We start from the raw sequence: 13,460 nt of genomic DNA on the forward strand, positions 1-13,460 counted from the left end.
TTTTCAATCATTCCCATGGCTTTCAAGCGTTTGGAGACTGTTGTTTGATCAACGCCTAATGCTGCTGCAAGTTGTTCCTGCGTTTGACACGAATCCTGCTCGAGCAATGCTGTCAATTCTTCGTCTTGAAATTTTTTTGGCTGTCCAGCTCGCTCTTGGTCTGCCAAGCCGAAATCACCACTTCTAAACCGTGCAAACCACTTCTGACACGTTCGCTCAGCTAGAGCATGGTCACCATACACTTCCACCAAATACGATGACTTTCAGTCGCACTTTTCTGCATGTTAAAGTAATGCAGCAGGACACCCCGCAAAAACACTTTATCAGGCACAAATTGCGCCATGTTCACTTAACTACAAACTGGTGTTGTTGACGCTTTAATCCACTGCCCTATACTACGAACGATACGCGATGACAGGGGTTTGCAACACATGTGTGGATACACGGAACTGTGGGACGCTCCGTTCGTTGCGCCATCTCTTGTCCACCCGCACGAATTAATTCCTAGATCAAATAATAAATAAATAAATAAAAGTAAAAGTGATTGTCTTTGTGACTTCATCACGCTTAAACCACCGAACCGATCTTAATCAAATTATCAATACAGATGAGGTTCAGACCTGGGGTGATTTTTATCATATCCCTTTGAAGGTATATCTTAGGTAGGAGGAGGGAAGGGAATATATATATATATATATATATATATATATAATTTAATAATTCTTGAACCACCTGATAGCTTTCGATCAAATTTTCAACATACCTGACATTCGGGCCTGGTCTAATTTTTATCATGCCGTGCCCTGCAACATGGGAAGGGGAGAAGGATATATAAAAAATCACCGAAAATGATCAATATCAAAGAGCGCTTTAGTAATAGTAAAAACGGAACATATTACTATTTTTCCTTAATTTAATCCAGCGAAATCGGGGTGCGTTTTAGATTCGAGGACGTCTTAAATTCACGTAATTATCGAGAAATTCTTAATTAAAGATATTATTAACGTCTTATTAAAACTACTTTGCTAGCTATAAATATTTTTATCATATTCAATCATTTGGACAAAAATAGTCCTGCGCTTGCGCATGACGTGCATGTTTGCTAGTTTGTATTACTGAAAGAAGTCTCGAATAGTATTGTACATATTTTTCGAAGGGAAAAGTGTGATCCCGAGTTCAATTTCCGGTGGAGGATATTTGTCCCGGAGAAAACTCGAGAAGTGGTTTAAACAGTGGGTTCCATCTCGTACAGACTCAGTAATGAAAAGGTATCTTTACTAACTATAAAGATTGGAAAATACTTTTGTATGTCACTTTGACAGTTCCTTCAAAGAATACAAAGACTAGTAAAAAGTTATATCTATCTTATTTATAAAGAGATTGATTATATTATTGACATGTTGTTATGATAAAAAGTTCTCTAGTAAAATGTCAAATTTACTTAATATTTATCGAATCCTACGTAGCATAGAATACCAAAGCTTATTAAATATGGAACTTATAAGGCGCATAAAAGAATGAAAGATTATTAAAAACATGTTCGTAAATTTTCATGAATGAAGATAATGCAGAAATACTATAAATAAAGTATTGGTTTCATATTGTTATTGGTTATGAGTGCACTGATTACAACTCTCAAAATGCACAAATTATTAATGAATATAAAAATAATACTCGAGATTTCAAATTACAACTTGTAGCAATATCAATTATGGTTCTATTCTCTGATTTACCACCGCAAGCCACTTTTCACATTGTCATCTGCTTCTCTGGTTGCTCGAACAACTCGGATCGCTACAAATCACGCAGAGATTTACGGACACAGGACTAACATTTCCTTAGTTTCCATTATGAATTTTACAGTCAATACACAGACATGTTTTAACAAGTATTTAGAAGAAACTTCTCACTTTAATGTGGAATTCAAAAGAAATTTTGCTTTCTTCTCCCTGTGACAAGTTTAAGCATAAACGTTAATTGCTAAAAATTTTATGAGCAGCATTTTGGAATTCGCTAGGTGTCAACAAGAGAAATCTGGAAAATCTTAACCAAGAGTTTTAGCAGAGCCACTACCATTATCAGACATAAACGAAAGATCAACGTTAGTTATTACTCCACACGGAAAGCTTTTTGTAACAATCTTTCAATTTACTGTAACGAATTATAGACTACGTATGATATTATCTGTCCTGAGAATATGTACAAACAATATTTTAGAAGTGCTGATATATCTCCAGACCTTAATGATTCATTCTTTAAGATTTATATATACACACACAAAACTGAAATAAGGAATAGACACCCACGGGTAACACGATTTCGTGATAACATGGTGATGGCCCGCGAATACGAAGGGGCGATGAGTATGATGTATGTCGTGGTGTAAGCATGCAATACAAGTGACACCACGCTACGTGGAGATGGCTGTGATGAACTGACAGAGTTTACCGAGGTTGCATAATTGGGAACTGGAAGTATGGTAAAATTCAGCAAACTATTAATGCTGTGTTACATGCACTGTTAAAAAATGTTAAGAGAATTATAGTGTAGAACTGAAAGACATGCGCAGACCTCTGCAGCCGTCTATATTTCAAGGACCCACCCATTTAATCTACCAAATGAAATCGCAGCCAAGGTTAACAGATCAGCACGGATCGTTTATCTGTATTTGCATAGTATGGGAATATACCGACACATCTTCAAAAAGAAAACCACATACTGTTTGGTTTCTGTGTCTCTGCTTGGAAAACCACAATTACTTGACATAGAAATGAAATTGGACTACTGTAACGGTTCCAACACTTTTCAAGGTGCGGAAACGACTGACAGACTACAATCTCACCATCCAAAGGTGAAATACGGCTGCATGAGTATCATGATGTAGGGTGCAATTTGGAAAGGAGGTAACATTTTTTTCCGACGGGGACAATAATGCTGCAAAATACACGGAGATGTTGCAAGATGCATTGCTATCCTTATTCGAAACAGATGAATTGTCGTGGGATGCCATGCAATTTATGTTATAAGACAAAGTTGACTACCACCTGGAAAAGGAAAAATGAGGTTCGAAATTGCCATGGTCTGCGCAATCGTCGGTTACGAATCCTTCACAAAACGTTTGGTATCTTCTACAAATACATGGCTACAACACACACTCGCAAATAAACACGTTACTAGAACCATTCTTGACGAATGTATCACCAATTACAGAATGTCATCGACGACTTACTGGATACTATTCCACATATAGAAGAAGTTCTTATGTGCTCCCAAAGGGAACTCAGCAAGTATTAATTCCACTATCTGGAATGGTTTCTTCTGTGCACTGTCACAGACTCATTTTTCAGACATGTTTATTTATGGCAGGGTACAATCAGTGAATCTACGTACCTAAAAGCGTGTAATCCTCCTTTCGCCTTCTGTACAGCATTATTCCGATGTGATAAGAATTTAATGAGATGGTGGTAATCGTCCACTGATATGAACATGCTCCGTATAATGCGGTCTTTAATGCCAAGGGATCAATGGGGAAGAGATCCGAGGAGTTTGGTGGTCGTAGATGTTAAAAGTCATTCTGTCCACGCGACGACTAAATGTTTATTACCATCTTAGAAAATATCACTATCACGGAGAAAATGCCACATGGTGGTCTGTACCCAGTTTGACAGGAGATCGCGATACCGGATACTTGCCGATCAGTCTACAACCACAAAAGGAGACCTAGTTCTTGCCATGTAACATGCCCTCATACATTCGTAGCCACCGGCCTGTATTGTTGACACCATGCGTAAGGGCTACAACGCCTCACTGAGTTTCGTCAAATAAACACATACCCGCCCAAGGATACGATTTCATTACGGCTAACCCAAAACACGCACCAATTTACAGATTGAGGCATCAGCCCTTCGGAACCTCAAAATGTAACTTTAGTAATTAAAAAAAGATAAAACGACACTTACCCGTTACGCGTGAATTCTATTTAGTGAGTGATGACTAGTCCATAACTATGTACTACCATATGTGAGCTGCGTCATCATTAACGTAGCAAAAAGGCCGATTCCATTATTCGAAGACGTCGTCATAACTCAGTGATCGATCAGAATATATATATATATATATATATATATATATATATATATATATATATATATATATATATATATATATATATATATATATATATATATATATATATATATATATATATATATATATATATATATATATATATGCCGTATTTGCGCGAATATAGGCCGCGGTACTAAATTAACAAGAAAGTTCAATTAGACAGTACTTTGAAATGTACCTCTCACCCTCCCCTTCTTTAAGTCTCGCATAACTAGAGGTGACTCATGACGGTGCGACCTTCGTGACAGCGACTCTGAGCAGCATTCTGGATCGTCTAGCGAGGGTGAAGAATCGAAACGCTGGTGATGCTGAAATGGTGGGAGGTAATTGTGTGTGATTTGGCTGGGTAAAAACAAGCTGACACAGTTTTGCGAAAGAAAAAAAAAATGCTTTTCTTTTTTCAAGAACAGCTACTGTATATAAATATTCCGTATATATTATATAACAAAGATACGTATTCCTGTTAATAAAACTATATATTAAGTGTAAAGTGATTTTTGTGCAGTGTATAGTATTACCGGTACCCATTAAAGGTGGCAATTTTTGCGAACAAGGTATGTTTTTTTGTTATTTTCTTCTTAAGTGTACATGTCATCTTGAAATTGACGATTTATGATCTGAGAGGGAAAAAGGCCGCACCATGAATGTTTTCAGCCAAAATTTAGGAAAATAGTGCGGCATATATTTGCGCAAATACTGTATATATAGCATTAGTTTACATTACAAACTATGATACAATGAGATTTTTAAAATAAAGGTAGGAAATGAAAGCATTTTCGAAGCTCCCTATTACTGCACATACTTAATACTTAAAAACTATGTTATTTTTCTGATGAAAAATTTAAGCATTTATTTTACACAAAGAAAGGAATTTTCACTCTAATTTTTCTCATCACTGCTCTAGGTTAAATATTAGAAAAACTAATTTAATCTTTTTGGATGAAAAAAAAGCCTCATATTTTTTACACACTGACACACAGATACACATACCCTAAAGCTTTAAACCCACATATTTCATTGAACACAAACACGTACTTTACACAAATATTTCTGATAGCCGCTAACATAAATATTTACGTACCGTACTGTTCCAGGACAGCTGCGAGGAAAACAAAAAAGCAAATAATGTAATATTTATACCAGTATACTTTTTGAGATCATAAGAAATTATGTATTTTAGAAACTTCCTAAAACATTGTACATGATCCAAATTATTTACTAACTTTTTGATTCTCTTTATGCATAACGAATTGTTTACAGAAAATAGCGTAAACATTTGTCATACAACACAGAAAAAGAAGATATATTACAAGCATTTTTGCTAAATGCTTCACTAGATAGGAAGAGGAAGTGAGAAGAACAGAAAAGTTACCATGAAAATTCAAGGTTCGATGTCATATTAAAATATACAGTCACTTTTCCGAAAATAACCAACAAAAAAACAAACCAAAGATTCGTAACGACTGTACTCCTTCACCTACAAAACAACCACCACCTCAATTAATTCTCAACGTCTCTTCTGTGCTTATTCGCTCCAATTGAAGAGTAAGTCGATCTCCACGGTTTAATCTTCCTCCTCAATTCAGCTAAGATTTACACAGATTTCCTTCTTTTGCCCACCACCTACTCTGGATATATTACTGGTCCACTTAACCAGACAAATCTAACAATGCTCCTTACACATTCCAGTATCCAGGAATTCTTCCCACCTTCCTCTCGGGACCTTCTCCGTAACAACTACACTCTTAAAATAAACATATCCTTCCTTTCCAAATTGCTTATCCTCTTTTGTCACATACTCTTTAAGTACATCATAACACATTCGGAGTTGCATTTTAATTCCACTATCATCTGTCCAGTAGATAAGAGGCGCAAACAGTCACGAATTATTCAGGTTACCTATCCGAAGCCTATAGAAACTTTTCACTGCACGTCTTACAGATCATCGATCCATGATTTCCTCTCTTCAACTAATTTTACCTAGCCAATCGCAGTCCACTTAAGGGCCTATCCTAAAACACTATCTTGTTCTTTACTCCAAACACACTCAAATTATCTACTTCTGTCTAAAATCCATAAACAAAAAAGGATTTTTTTAACTTTTCGTCCTACTTTTTCCCTTTCCTATCTTACACAGCATTCAAGCTCACATATTGTATCTTTTTTAGTGTTGCGTGATAATGTTTTTAGTGTTTTCCGATAATTGTCTGCTATATCCATTTCAAAATTCCTTTGCTCCAAACAGAGTTACCAAAATAATGGAAACACCTTAACAAAATGCGATTTACCTTATTAAAACTGTGATGGGCCACATTTAGCCTTAGTACAGCTTAAACTCATTGCGAAGTTGAGGCATAATGAGTGAAGGATCATCCATTATTCACTTCTAGTGAAATAATGGATGATCCTTCACACAGTGCAACACTCGGTTATGTAAGCGACGACAGAAGAGGAAATTCGTGCCAAACTCGCGTATTTTCACTTGACCACAGAAGTTCAAGAATCTTCAAGTTGGAGGACTGTGCAGGCAAAGGAAAGTGAAGAAGTCTATCCTGATGTTCCTCAAACCATGCCTAAACAGGTCTGGTTGTGTGTGTGTCTAGTTCAGAAATTATCATTTTCGAAGAATGCGTCGTTTTTAGAGAACATCTATACCATAGAATGAACCGAGTAATCTAAAATGCCCACATAATTACTAGCAATAATTCGTCCTCTGAAAATATAACAGGATCAATGGAAACCATGAAACTGCTACCAACACCAGCACTACCGCTATATTTTACGGCTCAAAGGAGACAGTTCAGAGCATACTATTCTTCGAGTGTCCGCCATATATAAACCCGATCTTCATATAGAAACAGGAAGAAAGATGACTTATCAGATCACATTACACTCGTCTTATTATTGGTGGTCCATTGTTTATGATCTAGGAAGCATCTTTTTCACGCTACCGTTTAGGATTTAGATTTCTGGGCTTTCGGCATGTAAAGGCCATTTAGCCCGTCACGATTTGAGGGATGACATCCCTCGGTGAGCACACAATTCGGGGAAAGGGAAGGAAGAAAGAATTGAGGAGGGAAGGAAACGGCCTGGGACCTGTAAGTTAGGCACCACCCCGGCATTTGCCTGGTGTGAATGAGGAAAACCCAGGAAAACCTCATTCAGGGTGGGTGGCCTGAAAAAGCGTTTTACACTTTTTCGACCGAGTGCCCCCACCGGGAATCACCATGGCTTCGAAATCCCAACATGGGTTCTGTATGCCGACATCGTGTTGGGCACTGTTGCTCGTGATACGTCTAATACACTGGCACTGCTGGACATACTTGCTTCACTAACTGCGCATTCACAATTTGCTCTCTTCTAAAATCACAGACGCCCTATTTTGCACTACCAATATCTAGTTTACTGCGCACACAAATTCGTACCACATCGTCTCCTCAACTCAACACAGTACTAACCAAAAGCTGCACGAATATTCAGTGTTATTAAAGATTATATTGGGTGGAATTTGGTGTCACTTTTCAGCACCAAGGCTGTATGAAACCTGAATCTGCAGTTTTATCGGGGAATCCGAACCACCGTATTACGTTCAAATCTCAAGGCTCCCAAACCGGGAATCGAGACTGGGACGCCGTGCACCACACGAGTGAACGTTTGGAACTAAAACAGCAGAGAAAGCTACAAAAACTACAGAACAAAAATTGTGTTGCAATACAAGGGTAAATGCAGTTAGTTATTAAAATAACGTAATAACCACATATTGTGACGTGTTATTTTTTTAAGTTAATAATACTGAACATTCGTGCACCAGACATTGTTTTGTGGTAGTTGGAACAACGGAATATTCATAGAATTCTGCAACAATAAAGTCAATTGAGATCCATAAATTAAAGAACTATTTTAATAGTAATAATAATACAAATGAAAGATGTAGAATTGAACAAAAATCTCCTATTCGAACTGAGTGACTATAGCACAATGAATATCTACATACAAAACAGAAGACGCCACACAATTTGTATTATAAATTCTAAATACTCAAAACTAGCAGACAAAAAATACTATGAATATCATTAAAAATAAAGTCAAAACTTACCTGACACATGACTAATGAAGTTAATTCCCCTATGAACACTACACTCATCATTGTGACTAGATGAATTAGATGACTCGCCAACTGGCAGTGTAGCCCTGAAAGGAAAAGAGTTGATTCAGTGCACGGAACCTAAGTGATTAACAAGTGCATACATTACGAAATATCTTATTGATATAAGGACATAAAAATACTTGATAATGGTTAATTAACAACATTGGCCCTCTTCACATATATTTAAGCTGAAAGAAGAAACAATTATCAGTATGTCACTTCTAAACGTTAATCTTGCATTTATTGCGACAATTTACTAAATCTAGTGGTAAATTAAAAACATGTAACGCGTTCCTAACAAATTTTAATTTCTCATCTACTAAATGTTTCATTGTTAATATTGTCACAAGGTAGAAATATAGAATAACCATTTTATTCACATTTACGAGTACAAGTACTCAACGTTAGATTCGAACATTATATTTTTGATTTTGCTTTTATTAAAAAAATAAATAAAGCTTATTTATGCAGAATCTGAAGAGTGGGAAAACAAAACTAAAATTCAATAGTCAAAAATAAATGAACAGTAGAAAATTTGAAATCCAACAAGTAAAATTAAATAAACAAGTTATTGCTTCAATTTGTTTATTATAATTGCATAAAGCATACATATAGCTGAAGTACAAACTAAACCAACTTTTCTTATCAGCAGTAAATCTGTCAGAAAGGCATTAACGACCACTCACGGACTGTCAATGAATTTAATGTTGCCATCGTTACAAGGAGTTAGTCTCGTAACATTATCACTAAGAGTTATAAGGAAACTGATCTGCTTTTTCATTCAGTATCACTCATACATCTTGACTTTCGATGAAAAAAGTCGGTTTTGTTTGCTTATATACTAACAAGAAATGCAAAACAGTAATTTAAAAATGTAGGTACAAAATGCAAAATAGACTTATCTAGAATTGCGCATACAGGTAAAGGAAATATGGGTACTTGAGTTCTATTCTACTCTTACTTCTCTCCTTTCTCCTGCTCGAATAAAGCAGTCATAGCCTCTTCCAGAACTTCCAAAAATATGAAAATATTACTAATACACACACACTCGAACATACTATAGCTACAACTGTACATCATGAACAAGCCATATATGCTGTATGCTTCTTTTTCTATTGTACAATCTACATTATTGGTTGTAATGGTTGCTAAACGAAGATGTTTAATGTGAAAACAATTGTGTGTCTACATAAAGTAATAATCTTCCTCTTTCACTTTTTCTAAAGCTTTTACAGTTTAAAAGAAGTTTAATACTCATAACTGTTCATCAGGTTCACATTTGATGGCCAGTGTAGTTACAAAACATCAGTATCTATTACGGAAAATGCAAAGACTGAGTAAAATCTATTAAACTGACTAACGAATTCAAAAGAATGTCTCAGCGCAGTTGCTGAAACACCAGAAATAATAGACTATACAAACTTTACAACGGTTCATCACCGAACACGCGTCAATCAATTGTTTTCAACAAAAAACACTCGGGTGTATTTTTCAAAATTAGACTCTACTTCAACAGTATGTACATCTTTGCAACTAAGTGTACTCTAAACACAAACTACCACAAATAAAATGTCCTCCCCGATCGATCAACTAAACACTACATTGAAGGTTATAACTTACTTCTTAAAATTACATGTTGAATGACGAGTATACAGTAGATATAATTATTAAGGTGATACAATGAATTTCACGCATGCGTTACCTTCAAATCACTAAATGTGCAATTGTATGGGGGTTAATGCAACATTGAGAAAATTGTTAAATAAGGTACAAAGAACAGTAGTACTTACAAAAGCTGTGACTGAAGTGTATTTTAAAAATACAAGGAAACGAGACAATGACTTGCTCAATATACATTTACAATTAAACATAATTGCGTTATGTGATTTTAGAAGCTCAGAAAGAATAGACTAATGACTACGAAAGATTAACAAATTAAAAGAGAGAATTGTTTGGAAGCCATCAAAGTGATGTAACAAGTTTCTTCACTACAATGTGATGTGCTTTTGAGGAAAACGATCCAATTGTATAATACTAATATCGTACTGCTGAACTATTCACTTGCCTTTGGCGCGCTTTTTTTTATTACGGAACACTGTAAGAGTCAGTCTGTTCCTTCTGCGCTTCGGCAGGCAAATAATAATGAACTCATTAATAAATGTTGAATGTAACAACACTTATATTAAGCAAAATAACTGGAAAAGTATTCTACTACTATGCATGTGAACTGACATATTGTGCATTTTATTTCATTAGTGCTTTCCTCTAAGGAGCAAAAAGCTTCAATGTGAGGAAAATAACTGATTTTGTTCCTTTTCATTTCTAGGTATCCCTCTGTGTATGACTTGATAAGTTTAGTCACAGTGACCAACTGAATTTGACTTTCTTCTAAAAGTTAACTAGCACTGCTCTGTTAATAAGACAAGAATATGTTGAACAACAATGAGGACGCCTAGATTTCTACAAATATCGCAACATACATAGCACAGCAATTACGAAATGAGATTGATATATTTTGCTGGGAACTTAGTTTTGGCACGGAAGTTCTCACAGTGGTGAGTTCTGAGTGTGACCTTGGGGATAAATGCAGAAATTTCAAGGTCTGACAGTCCCCAGTGCGGCGTGTGACATGACTAAGTATAGACTGGTATTGTGATACTTCATCACCGTTTTAACAATGGAACAAAGAGTGAATATCAAGCTCTGTGTGCGCTTAGGGAAAACTCCAATGAAAACACCTGAGATACTGAAAAAGTTTATGGGAATAATTTTCTTTCTCGTTGATGTTTTTGAATGGCATAAGAGGTACGATTCTGACAGAGTGCGTGGAAGATGACAAGCACCCAACTACAAGGAGGTCTGAAATGATATAAAGTAGTTCGAGACATTATGAATGACAGGATTGCAAGTCTCACAGTAATATCATATCTCGTCGGAGTGCATAAAATAACTGTTCGCCAAATAATAATGGATGATTCAAAGAAACGGAAGCTCTTAGCATGTTTCATGTCCCATTCTGTAACAATGGAACAGAAACACTATAGCGCAGTCATTGCTCGTGAGTTTTTAATAATAATAATAATAATAATAATAATAATAATAATAATAATAATAATAATAATAATAATAATAATAATAATAATAATAATAATAATAATAAAGGGTTTGTGTATTACACCACCCTGCATACTCTCCAGACCTGTCCATCTGTGAATGCTTTCTTGTCTCCAAATTAGAACGACCAGGTAAAAGGTTGACTTTTCGACTGTTTCCTCCATCCAGAACGTCATGACGAGAACGCTGAATATTTTTCAAGTCCACAGGACTTCCAGAAGTCATTAAATAGCTTACTGGTTCGAGAAAAGCTGTGTGTAGGCAAAGGTTTCTACTTTGAATAAACCGAAGTAAGTTAACTCCAATTTTTATTTTTACAGCTGCCTAGTTTCCTAATAGCCATACTGTGCATATACTGCAATAAATCGCACCTTCCTATTTGTGCATTTCATTTCCTTAAATGGGAGAATTCGTGTAATCTTCAAGACCACACACACACACACTCTTGCTAATGTTTCAATTATACTGAGTGCTTAAAACCAGTAGGTATAGAATAATTGGAATAACAGGAAAGTTTGATTACTGGGACATAAAGAGAACTGAATTACTGATAATTGTTAAGTTACTCTATCGTAAGGAAATCTTTCAAACTTTACTTGCGAAAGAATACGGTCAATCTAGAACAAGAGGAATTTATAACACAGGTAACCAACTCAATAATTCTTCGCTGAGAGAAAATATTTTCCAGTTATTTTACTGTATAAAAGTATTGATAATCATGCAATGTCAAACGAAAGAACGAAATAGAAGCTAAAACAATAGCAATGAGAAGGGAAATCAACTGCAGCTACAAAGTAAATATTTTTTTTACAGCCTTAAAACAATCACTGAGAGCCAAAGTGTTTTCTCCTTATCTATTCTGCTATGCCTATCCCACAATTGGTGCCAGCATTCTTCCACGATCTACCCTACTGGAATCATTTTCCTCGTTTTTCTCTAATGTTATTAGTAACATGTCGAAAGTGTACTTTGCAAATAAAACATATTTCGTGTTAATTGTATATCCACCTACTTACTGTTGAGAATAAATATCCTCATGTGGAGCCAATTGAAGCACTCGGTCCCCCCTAATTAAGAGAGAAATAAGAACTAAAAGTACATGGGTTACTTATGTCTAAATAAAATGCAGGTGAGTGCGTTAGGTAGATCACAGTGATATAAAATTCAAATAAAGAAAAAAAATGCTGAGGTAAACATATGTAACAACAAAAGTACTTAATATATGGTCCGCAGTCTACAACTACATTACTAAACTTAGGAAAGAATAAATAAATTACAATTAAAAACTGACTTCAGCAAACTTGAAAATAATGTTCTAGCCTCTTAAGTTTATTTTAGCAATAAACAAATATCCATTTTGAGAATAATCAGTGTTAAAATTTGTTTTTAGATATTATCAAGTATGTCCAAAGTTGGAAAAGAGTACACAAATCTGGTTGCTAGAGTGCTGGAGATCGAACCTCGATGGTTCAGTTCACCAAGCGTAGTTTTGCTATTTGACTGCATACGACATTATGTTTTCTATAAATAGTAGTTTCAAAAAAAAAAAAAAAAAAAAAAGTCTCCGCCGCTACTTCTCTTTAAAAGATGTATTGTCACAACTTCTGTGAGGACAATTTAGTATTTTCACTTGAAACATATCTCCATCAAAGATGATTCACAAATAAGAGTATAGGACGTTTTAAAGGAAGGTGGATGGACACGATTTTTTTAAACACGTCTGTACATCCTTAGATTTCTCCTAATCATATAGTTGTTGGTAATATTATTTCCTTCGCAAAGTAAAACATGTAGTACTTTTTTTTACATGAATTTTTTAGATATTTTAGAGATGATGGTTAATTCATAAAGTTAACAATATAGCATTATAATGTATAGGAATAATTTCAACGCGTACCCTGCCAAGAAAGCGAGACCTTTCTGAAAATGAATAAATAAAATCAACCTTTCTATACGCTAATGAACAAGCAAATATCTATCATCAAACAACCTCAAACCAATTCTATTTATAATTTTCAAGATCAGATCAGTTACAAGATAAATATACTTTCGTGTTTCTGTTGTTCGAGTT

At 35.2% G+C, this 13,460-nt stretch overlaps 1 protein-coding gene across 16 annotated transcripts in view; it reads right to left on the reverse strand.

Moving 5' to 3' along the window:
* Nucleotides 1-13,460, reverse strand: part of hppy (MAP4K3-like protein hppy) — a 133,388-nt gene that overhangs the window by 49,521 nt on the left and 70,407 nt on the right. For 5 of the 16 annotated variants that reach the window (XM_081725596.1, XM_081725594.1, XM_081725595.1 and 2 more), the window contains 3 exons: nt 12,406-12,456; nt 8,225-8,319; nt 5,210-5,227 (listed from right to left, as the gene is read on the reverse strand). In XM_081725596.1, the coding sequence (XP_081581722.1) occupies nt 5,210-5,227; nt 8,225-8,319; nt 12,406-12,456 (164 nt within the window). The remainder of the gene's footprint in view (nt 1-5,209; nt 5,228-8,224; nt 8,320-12,405; nt 12,457-13,460) is intronic. The other 11 variants (XM_081725597.1, XM_081725600.1, XM_081725592.1 and 8 more) reach the window with 3 other exon arrangements.

This window comes from Thermobia domestica, chromosome 9 (assembly GCF_964235325.1).
Source record: "Thermobia domestica chromosome 9, izTheDome1.hap1.1, whole genome shotgun sequence".
In the NCBI taxonomy this organism is placed as follows: Eukaryota; Metazoa; Arthropoda; class Insecta; order Zygentoma; family Lepismatidae; genus Thermobia; species Thermobia domestica.